The sequence below is a fragment of the Oncorhynchus mykiss genome, chromosome 23 (genome assembly GCF_013265735.2).
Source record: "Oncorhynchus mykiss isolate Arlee chromosome 23, USDA_OmykA_1.1, whole genome shotgun sequence".
NCBI classification, from domain to species: Eukaryota; Metazoa; Chordata; class Actinopteri; order Salmoniformes; family Salmonidae; genus Oncorhynchus; species Oncorhynchus mykiss.
In genome coordinates this window covers 19,890,764-19,904,166 of record NC_048587.1, presented here as the reverse complement: position 1 = coordinate 19,904,166, position 13,403 = coordinate 19,890,764, and the positions used below count along the sequence as shown (strand labels likewise).

At 40.2% G+C, this 13,403-nt stretch overlaps 1 protein-coding gene across 1 annotated transcript in view; it reads left to right on the top strand.

Moving 5' to 3' along the window:
• LOC100136607 (V-type ATPase B subunit) overlaps positions 1-12,454 on the top strand; it is a 36,155-nt gene extending 23,701 nt beyond the window's left edge. Inside the window, 8 exon segments of the mRNA NM_001124597.1 lie at positions 275-376; positions 1,185-1,282; positions 1,455-1,578; positions 7,157-7,307; positions 7,985-8,067; positions 8,287-8,391; positions 9,886-10,015; positions 11,586-12,454. Of these exon segments, the coding sequence (NP_001118069.1) occupies positions 275-376; positions 1,185-1,282; positions 1,455-1,578; positions 7,157-7,307; positions 7,985-8,067; positions 8,287-8,391; positions 9,886-10,015; positions 11,586-11,728 (936 nt within the window). The 3' untranslated portion in view covers positions 11,729-12,454.
• Positions 12,455-13,403: the final 949 nt, after the last annotated feature.

Below are 13,403 nucleotides of genomic sequence, written 5' to 3'. Positions count from 1 at the left end.
ACCTTGATTTAACAGACAGCAACCATTACATTAAGTGATAAGCGTGAAATTCCTCCCCTCTTACATTCCTAATCACTGAGTTTTTATCCAACTATGCACCTCCGACACAAGCATAGTTGGGCACACACGCATGCCGACACACACAGAAGTCTCCAGTAACTAGCTGGCTGGATGGGGCGCTCGCTGATGTTCAAACATTTGAATAGACTGGCTGTTTTATCAACGTCAATGTTTCAAGACCTCGTCATTTTTAATCCTGTGTTTTGGTTCTCAGATTGCTGCCCAGATTTGTCGTCAGGCTGGCCTGGTGAAGAAATCCAAGGATGTGATGGACTACAGCGACGATAACTTTGCCATCGTCTTTGCCGCCATGGGGGTGAGCTGAGCGGCACCAGATAGACAATAAAAAAAAAAAAATCTTGTTCTTGTCTGTTTTTTCCTCTAGTGTGTGGCTAATTCTTCCTCTTAACCCCAACGTGACACTGCCCCAGCTCCATTTTTCACTCTCATTCACCAGGTGACTTAGCGTTTTAAGTCCCCTTTTACGTCTGCTCCTTTGAGCAGGTTCTGGCCACGGCGACAGGTTGTTATTCAGCAGTCTTGAACACATTCAGCCGGCCAGTATCAAGTTCTCTCTAGTTCAGCTGCTCTGGTCATGACTATTTAACACCGGGTGGGGAATCTTCTGTGACCTGTGACAGAGATGTTAGTGACCCCCACCTCTGCTCCTCTGGGCCCCCTTATCCTCTCCCTGCTGATGGCTAATTCACACACCATTGAGGGCCTTGTAACATAAGCACAAACTCTGTAACAGGGTAGTGGAAATGCAATGCATAGGGGCAGACTGGTGTGAAAAGCGATTAGGACATTTTGAAGCATATGTAAAGGACAGCGTATTAACACTTAACCCTGTTTTCACATATCAGAACATATTAAGTTACCTTGAGTTGAAAACTGCTGAACCAGTAAGCTGCAGCATAATTTGCACTACATTGCCCTCTGTATAGTATTTGGGAAGAATTTACCCTAATTTGTTGTGATATTTGAAAACAGGAGCTCCTTTTTCTGATATGCATTTTTTCATTCTCTGCCATTGGGTGACTAATATATTCCTGCTTTTGTTGAAGAATGTTCAAGGCCTTCTACTATCAACTTGGTGTGTAATCTCAAACCTGTCTTTTCAGGTGAACATGGAAACTGCTCGCTTCTTCAAGTCCGACTTTGAGGAGAATGGATCCATGGACAATGTTTGCCTGTTCTTGAACCTAGCCAACGACCCCACGTGAGTTCATTTGCATAAGCTCGGTGCAAAATCAGTAATGCACTAGCTCCCTCCTATAATAAATAATCTATGGAATCATGGATTCACGGCAATAAAGTGTCTGTATAATATTGCTACCTTTTTTATTATGTTAATTAAAATTGAATTCCTTCCTTGTTCTTTCCTTTCTCAGTATTGAGCGCATTATCACCCCTCGCCTTGCTCTGACCTCAGCTGAGTACCTGGCCTACCAGTGTGAGAAGCATGTCCTGGTCATCCTGACTGACATGAGCTCATACGCCGAAGCTCTGAGAGAGGTGGGCAACCAAACTAACTCAATGAGGTCTGCTGTTTACTCCTGGGAGAAATAAATGACCCGTACTTTATTTTTTGTGACGTGTCAGACTTGCACGATAATTCTGTCAAAGAGCCTTAACTCTCAAACTTCTGAATATGGGTAGCAAATTCAATATGTCGGTTAAAGTTTGGTCAGTACAGGCTACATGGTTGTGATATTGAAAACCTCCACAAATCAAATCACAATTTATTGGTCGCATACACATATTTAGCAGATGTTATTGGTCGCATACACATATTTAGCAGATGTTATTGGTCACATACACATATTTAGCAGATGTTATTGGTCGCATACACATATTTAGCAGATGTTATTGGTCACATACACATATTTAGCAGATGTTATTGGTCACATACACATATTTAGCAGATGTTATTGGTCGCATACACATATTTAGCAGATGTTATTGGTCGCATACACATATTTAGCAGATGTTATTGGTCACATACACATATTTAGCAGATGTTATTGGTCACATACACATATTTAGCAGATGTTATTGGTCACATACACATATTTAGCAGATGTTATTGGTCACATACACATATTTAGCAGATGTTATTGGTCACATACACATATTTAGCAGATGTTATTGGTCACATACACATATTTAGCAGATGTTATTGGTCACATACACATATTTAGCAGATGTTATTGGTCACATACACATATTTAGCAGATGTTATTGGTCACATACACATATTTAGCAGATGTTATTGGTCACATACACATATTTAGCAGATGTTATTGGTCACATACACATATTTAGCAGATGTTATTGGTCACATACACATATTTAGCAGATGTTATTGGTCACATACACATATTTAGCAGATGTTATTGGTCACATACACATATTTAGCAGATGTTATTGGTCGCATACACATATTTAGCAGATGTTATTGGTCACATACACATATTTAGCAGATGTTATTGGTCGCATACACATATTTAGCAGATGTTATTGGTCGCATACACATATTTAGCAGATGTTATTGGTCGCATACACATATTTAGCAGATGTTATTGGTCGCATACACATATTTAGCAGATGTTATTGGTCGCATACACATATTTAGCAGATGTTATTGGTCGCATACACATATTTAGCAGATGTTATTGGTCGCATACACATATTTAGCAGATGTTATTGGTCGCATACACATATTTAGCAGATGTTATTGGTCGCATACACATATTTAGCAGATGTTATTGGTCGCATACACATATTTAGCAGATGTTATTGGTCGCATACACATATTTAGCAGATGTTATTGGTCGCATACACATATTTAGCAGATGTTATTGGTCGCATACACATATTTAGCAGATGTTATTGGTCGCATACACATATTTAGCAGATGTTATTGGTCACATACACATATTTAGCAGATGTTATTGGTCACATACACATATTTAGCAGATGTTATTGGTCACATACACATATTTAGCAGATGTTATTGGTCACATACACATATTTAGCAGATGTTATTGGTCACATACACATATTTAGCAGATGTTATTGGTCACATACACATATTTAGCAGATGTTATTGGTCACATACACATATTTAGCAGATGTTATTGGTCACATACACATATTTAGCAGATGTTATTGCAAGTGTAGTGAAATGCTTGTGTTCCTAGCTCCAACAGTGCATTAATATCCAACAATACACGCATCTGAAAGTAAAAGAATGGAATAAAGAAATACAGAGATGTTAGTGTGTGTGTGTGCACAGTGCATTTGGAAAGTATTCAGAGCTCTTGACTCTTTCCACAATTTGTTACGTTAGTCTCATTTTAAAATGGATCGGGAAAAAAAATTGCCTCATCAATTTACACACAATACCCCATAATGATATAGCGAAAACAGGTTTTTAGAAATGTTTGCTAATTTAATAAAAATAAAAACTGAAATACCTTATTTACAATCGTTAAGAATCCAACCACCCAAGCCATGGACTGTTCTCTCTGCTTCTGCACGGCAGGCAGTTCCTGTGCATCAACTCTGGCTCCAACAGACTCTTGAACAGCTTCTATCCCCAAGCAATAAGACTGATAAATAGCTACACAGACTATCATAGGTAACCTTGTATCCTCATTGACTTATTTATTTTTGTCTCTATTCACACACACATTCACCCCATCATCATCTGCTCACTCACATAACATCTGTCGTGGAAATTCTCACACAGGGACACTCAAAGTCAATCTTAAATAAATCATCCTTTATTTGTCAGCGCGCTGGAGAGTTTCCAACCAACTAAATGCAGCATAGTACACATGTTAATCGGGAGCTCTGTCTGTGGGCAGTCCCAGCAGTTGTCTTATATATGGCTATGCACAGACAAGTTAGATTTGCATGATTTAGCATAATTAATTAATCATTACCGTTTTGTTTCATTCATGTGACCGACCAATACTGGTTCATAACATGTGACAGACCAATACCTCACGAGACCTCTTCTCTCTAAGCTGAGACCTTGAAACTGAGATCTTTCATTTGTACTCAAAACAAGGTCTGGTTGTACTGACAAATTGCAGCTACTGATAGTGAGGATTTGTACAGTCAGCCACTTGCATGAACACAGACATTGGTTTATAGAACAGCACATGAATAGAACACAGAAATTAGTTATAAGAAAAGCACAAACAGAAAGAATTCCATTACACATCCACATACGTTACCTTCAGAAAGTATTCAGACCCCTTGACGTTTTCCACATTTTGTTACATTACAGTCTTATTCTTAAATGGATTAAATGAATTTAAAAAAACAGAACAATCGACACAATACCCAATAATGACAAAGCGAAAACAAATACCTTATTTACATAAGTATTCAGACCCTTTGCTATGAGACTCATAATCGAGCTCAGGTGCATCCTGTTTCCATTGATCATCCTTGATGTTTCTACAACTTAATTGGAGTCCACCTGTGGTAAATTCAATTGATTGGACATGATTTGAAAAGGCACACACCTGTTTATATAAGGTCCCACAGTTGACAGTGAATGTCAGAGCAAAAACCAAGCCATGAAGTCGAAGGAATTGTCTGCGAGTGAAAGCGAGTGAAATGGGCAGTGAGGTGTTTTCTCATGTGTGTCTGGAAGTAGCTAGCTACTAAGCTAGCCAACTTTAGCCAGTTAGCTTGGGTGCTTGGTTGGGACAACGCGTGCATTGGCAGACAATTTGCAGAAGGACGAGCAGACTATTCCCCATTGTTTATCATTGCAATTTTGACGATCATCTAGCTTAAAAGGTTTGAGAGGGTTTATCTAATGTTTCTTTGTTAGATTTTTGCTCATATTGCTCTGACTAGCATTAGTTGGTCATCTTGTTGTTGAAGTGCATATAGGGAGAGATGGTCTACCTTTTTATGGTTGTTTGATCGGTAGGACTGTAAAATTCCCAAATGAAAGAGGACTCTTGTGGTATTTAGCTACGTATTTGCAGAAATCCATTCAAGTGTGTTTGGTGGCTTTTGACAAATGATTCTAAGCATTCTAATGATCTAAAGTCACACTGTTGCAATTGCATGTAAACAAAGTCCAATTCAAAGTGAATGATTGCAGGCCCTTGTGGAAAACTGCTTATTTGCATATAGGACTACTGTACCGCTGATTGGCTATGGCGCACTAGTCTGCATAGACTCCGGTCCTCGATGAGACCGGTGTGCTTTTATTAGGTTTGATTAACTGCAGTGTCTTAATGGTCCAAACGCATGACACTTTCCCACTCTATATTGCTATAGAATTTTCACAAATGCCTTAGTATACGTAATTCCTAAACATTCTAACTACTTGTGAAAATGCCAATGTCTAAAGTGTAATTCTTCCTGGGAGTGTACAGTTGAAGTTGGAAGTTTAAATACACCTTAGCCAAATACATTTAAACTCAGTTTTTCACAATTCCTGACATTTAATCCTAGTATAAATTCCCTGTCTTAGGTAAGTTAGGATCACCACTTTAAGAATGTGAAATGTCAGAATAATAGTAGAGAGAATTATTTATTTCAGCTTTTATTTTTTCCATCAATTTCCCAGTGGGTCAGAAGTTTACATACACTCAATTAGTATTTGGTAGAATTGCCTTTAATTTGTTTAACTTGAGTCAAACATTTCAGGTAGTCTTCCACAAGCTTCCCACAATAATTTAGGTGAATTTTGGACCTTTCCTCCTGACAGTGCTGGTGTAACTGAGTCAGGTTTGTAGGCCTCTTTGCTCACACACGCTTTTTCAGTTCTGCCCACAAATTTTCTATAGGATTGCAGTCAGGGCTTTGTGATGGCCACTCCAATACTTTGACTTTGTTGTCCTTAAGCCATTTTGTCACAACTTTGGAAGTATGCTTGGGGTCATTGTCCATTTGGAAGATCCATTTGCGACCAAGCTTTAACTTCCTGACTGATGTCTTGAGATGTTGCTTCAATAAATCCACATAATTTTCCTTGCCTCTGATGATGCCATCTATTTTGTGAAGCGCATCAACCCCTCTTGCAGCAAAGCACCCCCACAACATGATGCTGCCACCCCCGTGCTTCACGGTTGGGATGGTGTTCTTCGGCTTGCAAGCCTCCCCCCTTTTCCTCAAAACATAACGATGGTCATTATGGCCAAACAGTTCTATTTTTGTTCCAACAGACCAGAGGACATTTCTCGAAAAAGTACGATCTTTGGCCTCATGTGCAGTTGCAAACCGTAGTCTGGCTTTTTTTATGGCGGTTTTGGAGCAGTGGCTTCTTCCTTGCTGAGTGGCCTTTCAGGTTATGTCAATATAGGACTCATTTTACTGTGGATATAGATACTTTTGTACGAGTTTCCTCAAACATTTTCACAAGGTACTTTGCTGTTGTTCTGGGATTGATTTGCACTTTTCGCACCAAAGTACGTTCATCTCTAGGGGACAAAACGCATCTCCTTCCTGAGCAGTATGACAGCTGCGTGGTCCCATGGTGTTTATACTTGCGTAAGAGGCACTGAATTTGAAAGTAGGCCTTGAAATACATCCACAGGTACACCTCCAAATGACTCAAATAATGTAAATTTGCCTATCTGAAGCTTCTAAAGCCATGACATAATTTTCTGGAATTTTCCAAGCTGTTTAAAGGCACACTCAAATTAGTGTATGTAAACTTCTGACCCACTGGAATTGTGATACAGTGAATTATAAGTGAAAAAATCTGTCTGTAAACAATTGTTGGGAAAAATACTTGTCATGCACAAAGTAGATGTCCTGACCGACTTGCCAAAACTATGGTTTGTTAACAAGAAATTTGTGGAGTGATTGAAAAACAAGTTTTAATGACTCCAACCTAAGTATGTGAACTCATGACTTCAACTGTATATGAACAGATTTGAATAAGAATTCATGTTGCTAAAATGCTGTCCATTCCACTTTAAATCCCAATGCACACAATACATTCATTAACTCAATCACATGCTCTAACAATGAAATGTTCAGTAGTTTGTGTTCAGGGTTCCTATTACCTGGTTCCACCTATGGCTCACTTCTTTGTCCCATGTCTCCCCAGGTGTCTGCTGCCAGAGAGGAGGTCCCTGGTCGTCGTGGTTTCCCCGGTTACATGTACACTGATCTGGCCACCATCTACGAGCGTGCTGGGAGAGTGGAGGGCAGGAACGGCTCCATCACTCAGATCCCCATCCTCACCATGCCCAACGATGGTGAGACATGCCGGTTTTTCTCAGAGAAAAACAACCAATATTTATTTAGGAAATAATGTATTTATATAATGTATTATTTTTATTTGTTTACTTGTCACATTAGCAATATTGGCCCAGCGTTGTCCCGGTTTGGCCGGTGTAGGCCGTCACTGTAACTGACTTGCTTAGTTAAATAAAGGTTAAATAAAAAATGTTTTGTTTATTCTCCGGTTTTGTCTCCGAAGAGCTGCGTTCTTTCTTTTTTTTTGACAAGGAACAAATTGTTGCTTGCCGTTACTATAGTAACCTCTTGATGGGCCTTCAATCTGTATTTGAATGGGAGTCTCCCCACTTTTAACGTCAAAGAGAATTTGAGCGAGCATATTTTTGAGCACTATCCTCCCAAGATGTGGATCAAAACACTCATTGTCCTTAAACTGGGAAATGCTGTAAACTTTACATTGGATCTGCATTTCAGTAGCTATAGGCATTCTACTCTTAAATTGTAGACATTTTAAAGTGTATGCCTGGTTCATTGACATTTATTTTGGGAACAGTGATTTACGAGCGTGCTCAGTGCATGCTTTATCAAACATACACTCGCTTTACTGTGCATTCAAAGGCCACTTGATTTATCGTGACTTGAACCCTGGATATTATCTCTTGATGTTGACCTCCATGTTAACTGTGTTTTCCAGATATCACCCACCCCATTCCTGATCTCACAGGGTACATCACTGAGGGACAGGTCTATGTGGACAGACAGCTGCACAACAGACAGGTACAGACATACTCACTGATGATAGACATGTATTCACATTCTCACTAATATGGCTCAAACCCACCCTTTGTACCTGACTATTGAGGAGTCTATCTTGAGAACTATAGTTCTCTCTCCTGACAATTGTCCAATTGTTGCCCAATGATCATTTGTTTACTACTACTTTGTTGAACATTGAATTGACTATTATTATTCTATTATTTCATGCTTTCCTTTCAGATTTACCCACCCATCAATGTGCTGCCCTCTCTGTCTCGATTGATGAAGTCTGCCATCGGTGAAGGAATGACCCGTAAAGACCATGCTGATGTCTCCAATCAGTTGGTAGTTGTCAAGATCTTCTATAACGAAGCCTAATTTCTAATGAACTACAATACACATTAAGCATTTGTCGCATACAGCACCTTTAATTCACTGACCTCCCACCATGCTTCTCTCTCAATGGCTCACATCAACACCATCATCCCAGAAACCCTAGACCCACTCCAGTTGGCATACAGCCCCAACAGATCCACAGATGACGCAATCTCTATTCCACTCAACACTGCCCTTTCCTACCTGGACAAAAGGAACACCTACATGAGAATGATATTCATTGACTACAGCTTAGCATTCAACACCATAGTGCCCTCAAAGCTCATCACCAAGCAAAGGACCTTGGGACTAAACACCTCCCTCTGCAACTGGATCCTGAACTTCCTGATGGGCCACCCCCAGGTGGTAAGGGTAAGCAGCAACACATCTGCCATGCTGATCCTCAACACGGGGGGCCCTCAGGGGTGTGTGCTTAGTCCCCTCCTGTACTCCCTGTTCACCCATGACTGTGTGGCCAAGCACAACTCCAACACCACTATTAAGTTTGCCGACGACACAACACAACAGTGGTAGGCCTGATCAGAGACCTGGCAACAACCTCTCCCTCAACGTGACCAAGACAAAGGAGATGATGGTGGACTACAGGAAAAGGAGGGCCAAGCACGCCCCTATTCTCATCGACGGGGCTGTAGTGGAGCAGGTTGAGAGCTTCAAGTTCCTTGGTGTCCACATCACCAAGAAACTATCATGGTCCAAACACACCAAGACAGTCGTGATGAGTGCACGGCAACACCTATTCCCCCCAGGAGACTGAAAAGATTTGGCATGGGTCATCAGATCCTCAAAGTTCTACAGCTGCACCATCGAGAGCATGGTTGCATCACCACCTGGTATGGCAACTGCTTGGCCTCCGATCACAAGGCGCTACAGAGGGTAGTGCGTACGGCCCAGTACAGCACTGGGGCTAAGCTTCCTGCCATCCAGGACCTCTATACCAGGCGGTGTCAGAGGAAGGCCCTAAAAATTGTCCGACTCAAGCCACCCTAGTCGCCATAGACTGTTCTCTCTGCTACAGCACGGCAAGAGCTACTGGAACGCCAAGTCTAGGTCCAAGAGGCTTCTTAACAGCTTTTCTCCTAAGCCATAAGACTCCTGAACATCTAGTCAAATGGCTACCCAGACTATTTGCATTGACTCTGTTATGATCTATGCATAGTCACTTTACCCTTACCTACATGTACATATTACCTCGACTAACCTGTACCCCCGCACGTTGACTCTGTACCGGTACCCCCTGTATATAGCCTCGTTATTGTTATTTTGTTTTTGTGTATTTCAGTTTATTTAGTAAATATATTTCTTAACTGCATTGTTGGTTAAGGGCTTGTTAGTAAGCATTTCACGTAAGGTCTGTTGTATTTGGCTTATGTGACAAATAGAATTTGATTTGATTTGAATCTCCATGTCTTGATCTACCTCTTCCCATGCCTTTGTCCACCTCAGTATGCCTGCTATGCCATTGGTAAGGACGTGCAGGCCATGAAGGCCGTGGTAGGAGAGGAGGCCCTCACCTCCGATGATCTGCTCTACCTGGAGTTCCTGCAGAAGTTTGAGAAGAACTTCATCGCTCAGGGTGAGACAGATGAGACTCAACTTATGACCGTAGCACCACAACCAGAGAGCATGCCTAGTAAAAATGTAGTTGTATGGCATAATTTAAATCAAAAGGTGAAAACGGTGGCATGGCATTCTCCCGGGGTCCAGTATTTGGTAACAGAATGAATGGGTGTTTTTCACACCGTTAAGTGAGAGGCATTATGCTTGGCCAGGTCATTGACAGACTTGTTCAGAGATCTTGTCTGGAGATTTTATTTACATGTTGCATTAGATATTATACATTTGCCACCATGGCTTCTCCTGTATCTTATGTTTGTCTTACCTTTATTCCACAAATTCCTTTAAAGCATTGACTGATCATGTGTTGCCTGAGGTCTTTGACCTTATTACCCCAAAATTCTGCCTGCATAGCGGCATCATTCAAGTGTGATATTAAAATGGAGATTGATTTTGCCCAATGACTGAAAAATATTGTAGTATTATCGGATTAATAATATTTTGTTTGCATGTTGAATCACACTTCAGCTATTTAAGGTTTGTTAGATGTTTCTTAATAAACCATTTTGTTTTGCATGTCATTAATTGCCGATATTATCATAAAATGTTGCATCGCTGGGTTTTGAAATATATTTGACTGAGCTCTGCCACCTCTTGGCTCCTAGCAAAGGACCTATGAATGCTGCATGCTGTTTATTCTTCTTTCCTTCAGGTCTTTGTTAGTAAAGGTACATTTTCAATGCCTTCGGGCATGATCATTTATATCAGCAGAGGGAAACAAAAACCAATGGCAAACTTCATGTCAGATATATAGATGTATTTTTTTCACTCAGCACCTTGGTGACATTCATAATGTGTGCATGTCGTCAAAGCATTATGCCAAACCTATTCTCACACTTGGCCTTGGATTGATGAGATTGCTAAAGGAAGGATTTGTGAGCAAATCTATCCAGCTTAGTGTATAGTGAGCCTGAATTCCTTTTTTTAACATGAGTCAAAGCCTAATGCGATCCATTAAAATGAGAATGTCATTAGTATTGAGTCTACTGACGTGAATTGAAACCTCAAATGGAAAACCTCGCTCCATAGTAGTAATATGAAATGCAAGTATCATGTCAGACTTTTGCGTCTTCTCTCTCAGCTGAAACAGACAAATGGGTCCGTCTTTTGGGCGAAAAACAAGTGCCTGCCGTTCAGTCTTGTCCTTCAGATAATGAGATTACAAAGCAGGGATTGCACAATTGTAGGCTATGTTTCACAGGGACCTAATGCTTGTAATCCTGTTGTGACACGATATGATTATTGACTTAATATCTAGCCTATAAATGATCTCTTTCCGACAGCGTAAGCTGTGATGTATTGTTGGGGGGGGGGGCATTTAAGACATGTTAAGCTCGATGACCTGACGTTGACCATGGAACCCACAAGTGTTCTGAAAAATATCACTGAATCACTGGGGAATATTGTTGTATTCATACTCTTAAATAAAACCTCTGAGTAAAATACTAAATTTGCAATTGGTCATCACATGGAATATTGTCAAATGTCATAGCATTCAATATCTAATACGATGTAACCTCACCCCTCAGGCCCTTACGACAACAGGACTGTGTATGAGACCCTGGACATTGGCTGGCAGCTGCTCCGAATCTTTCCCAAAGAAATGCTGAAGCGGATTCCCCAGAGCACCCTGGCTGAGTTCTACCCCAGGGAGTCTGCAGCTCGTCACTGAGCTCCCCTCAACTCAGAGATCAGAGCAGTAATCTCAGCTCCCTCTGTAATGTATTGTACTGTATCTGTGTCCAGAGTCCCGTATGGATTGTGTCTGATTATCTCCTTTTATTTAGAGATTTAAGCTTACCCTTAAATCAAAAAATTATCCTGTTATTTATTGGGATATGTTACTGTTGGATTTTGTTCATTGAATGTTGTCCCCACCTAAAGTAAATGAAACTTTCCAAGAAGGTAAAACATCCTATACATTTAGATCTCAAAGGAAGTTGTGTGTTCTCTTTCACATTTCAATGGTTTAAATTTGTCAAATATGTTTGTTACTGTCACCCTGAAGATAGCACTTCAATCACTTATTTCAGATGGTGGGGCAATTACTGTCAAATTGTAGGACTTCATCAAACACCCAGGAGGTCTGAAAGTGACATGACATAGTTTAATTTATTACACTGAACCTCATTGGTACTTAAATGTTTACTTGTATAGGCTTCAGGTAAGGGTTTCGATATTGGACAAACTTTTGGGCTACTTGAAATTGATTTATATTGTAGATGTCGAACTTTGTAGACTGTAATTGCTTATTTATTGGCCTCTAATTACTATTGATAGATAATTGTTTACATGGTTTATTATTGCTATATATATGCGCTGTAAAAAGAGTACTAAACATTCCCCTGTTTCGTTGTTAATTCTCTTGTTCGTTTGCCGAAATCATCTCTGTTATGGCTCTTCTGTTTTCCTGTCCATAAATAAATTATGTTAGAACTACGAAGGATATGACATGTTTATAATCCCACCTGACATTGCATACAAAATCAATGTAATTTAAAGGGGCAATCTGCAGCTCAAACAGCCCTGCCACTGATTTGGTAAATAGCTTAGGCATGGGGCTTTAGAAATGTGACCACTGTCAAATTCATAGATGGAGCTATGGTTGCAAGGGCGGGCTGTCCATCCATCATAATGCAATTATAGTCTAAACCATGTTGAGGCTATACGGTGTTTGTTTACACATATGATGGGTTAAGACCAATTAACGAAGCTCATGAGGCATTTATAAGTCATACCTTTCAAGAATCAATGGGTATATATGAATTTAAGAATCCCAAAATGGATATAGCAACAGTAGATTGACCCTTTTAAGGTTGATGGGTCTCGCGCACTTGTAGTAGGGCTTAGTAGTGACTGTCAGCAAAAAAGCCAAATCGAAATCCAAACTCGAGTAATATTTTTTTATATTAAGTGTCTGAGTCATAGACTGTAATATAGGCCCAAATTAACAAAAACATGCACTTGTATCCTAGATCAGACCTGAGGTTGTAAAATATGACCAAAGGTGAGTCTTGTACATAGGCAGAAAGGAAGAGGCCTAGCAAGAGGGTCCACTCCCATTAAAATCTGTCCACGTGGAAATACAGCTATAAGCAGAACACCTGCCTTGCTGTGTTTTGGACAATGACTCCCATTGCGGAGACGAGACCATCTCAACATTATATACAGTATCTCTGGCACAGGTGTCTCAGGGTATCAATTTCCTGTTGCACGTGCAGTAATGTGTAGCCTACTCACTACTGTAATTTTAGAATTTCTTGCAATAGTGACCCCAGAGGAACTAAATCAAATAAAACTATACTGAACAAAAATATAAACGCAATATGTAAAGTGTTAGTCTAATG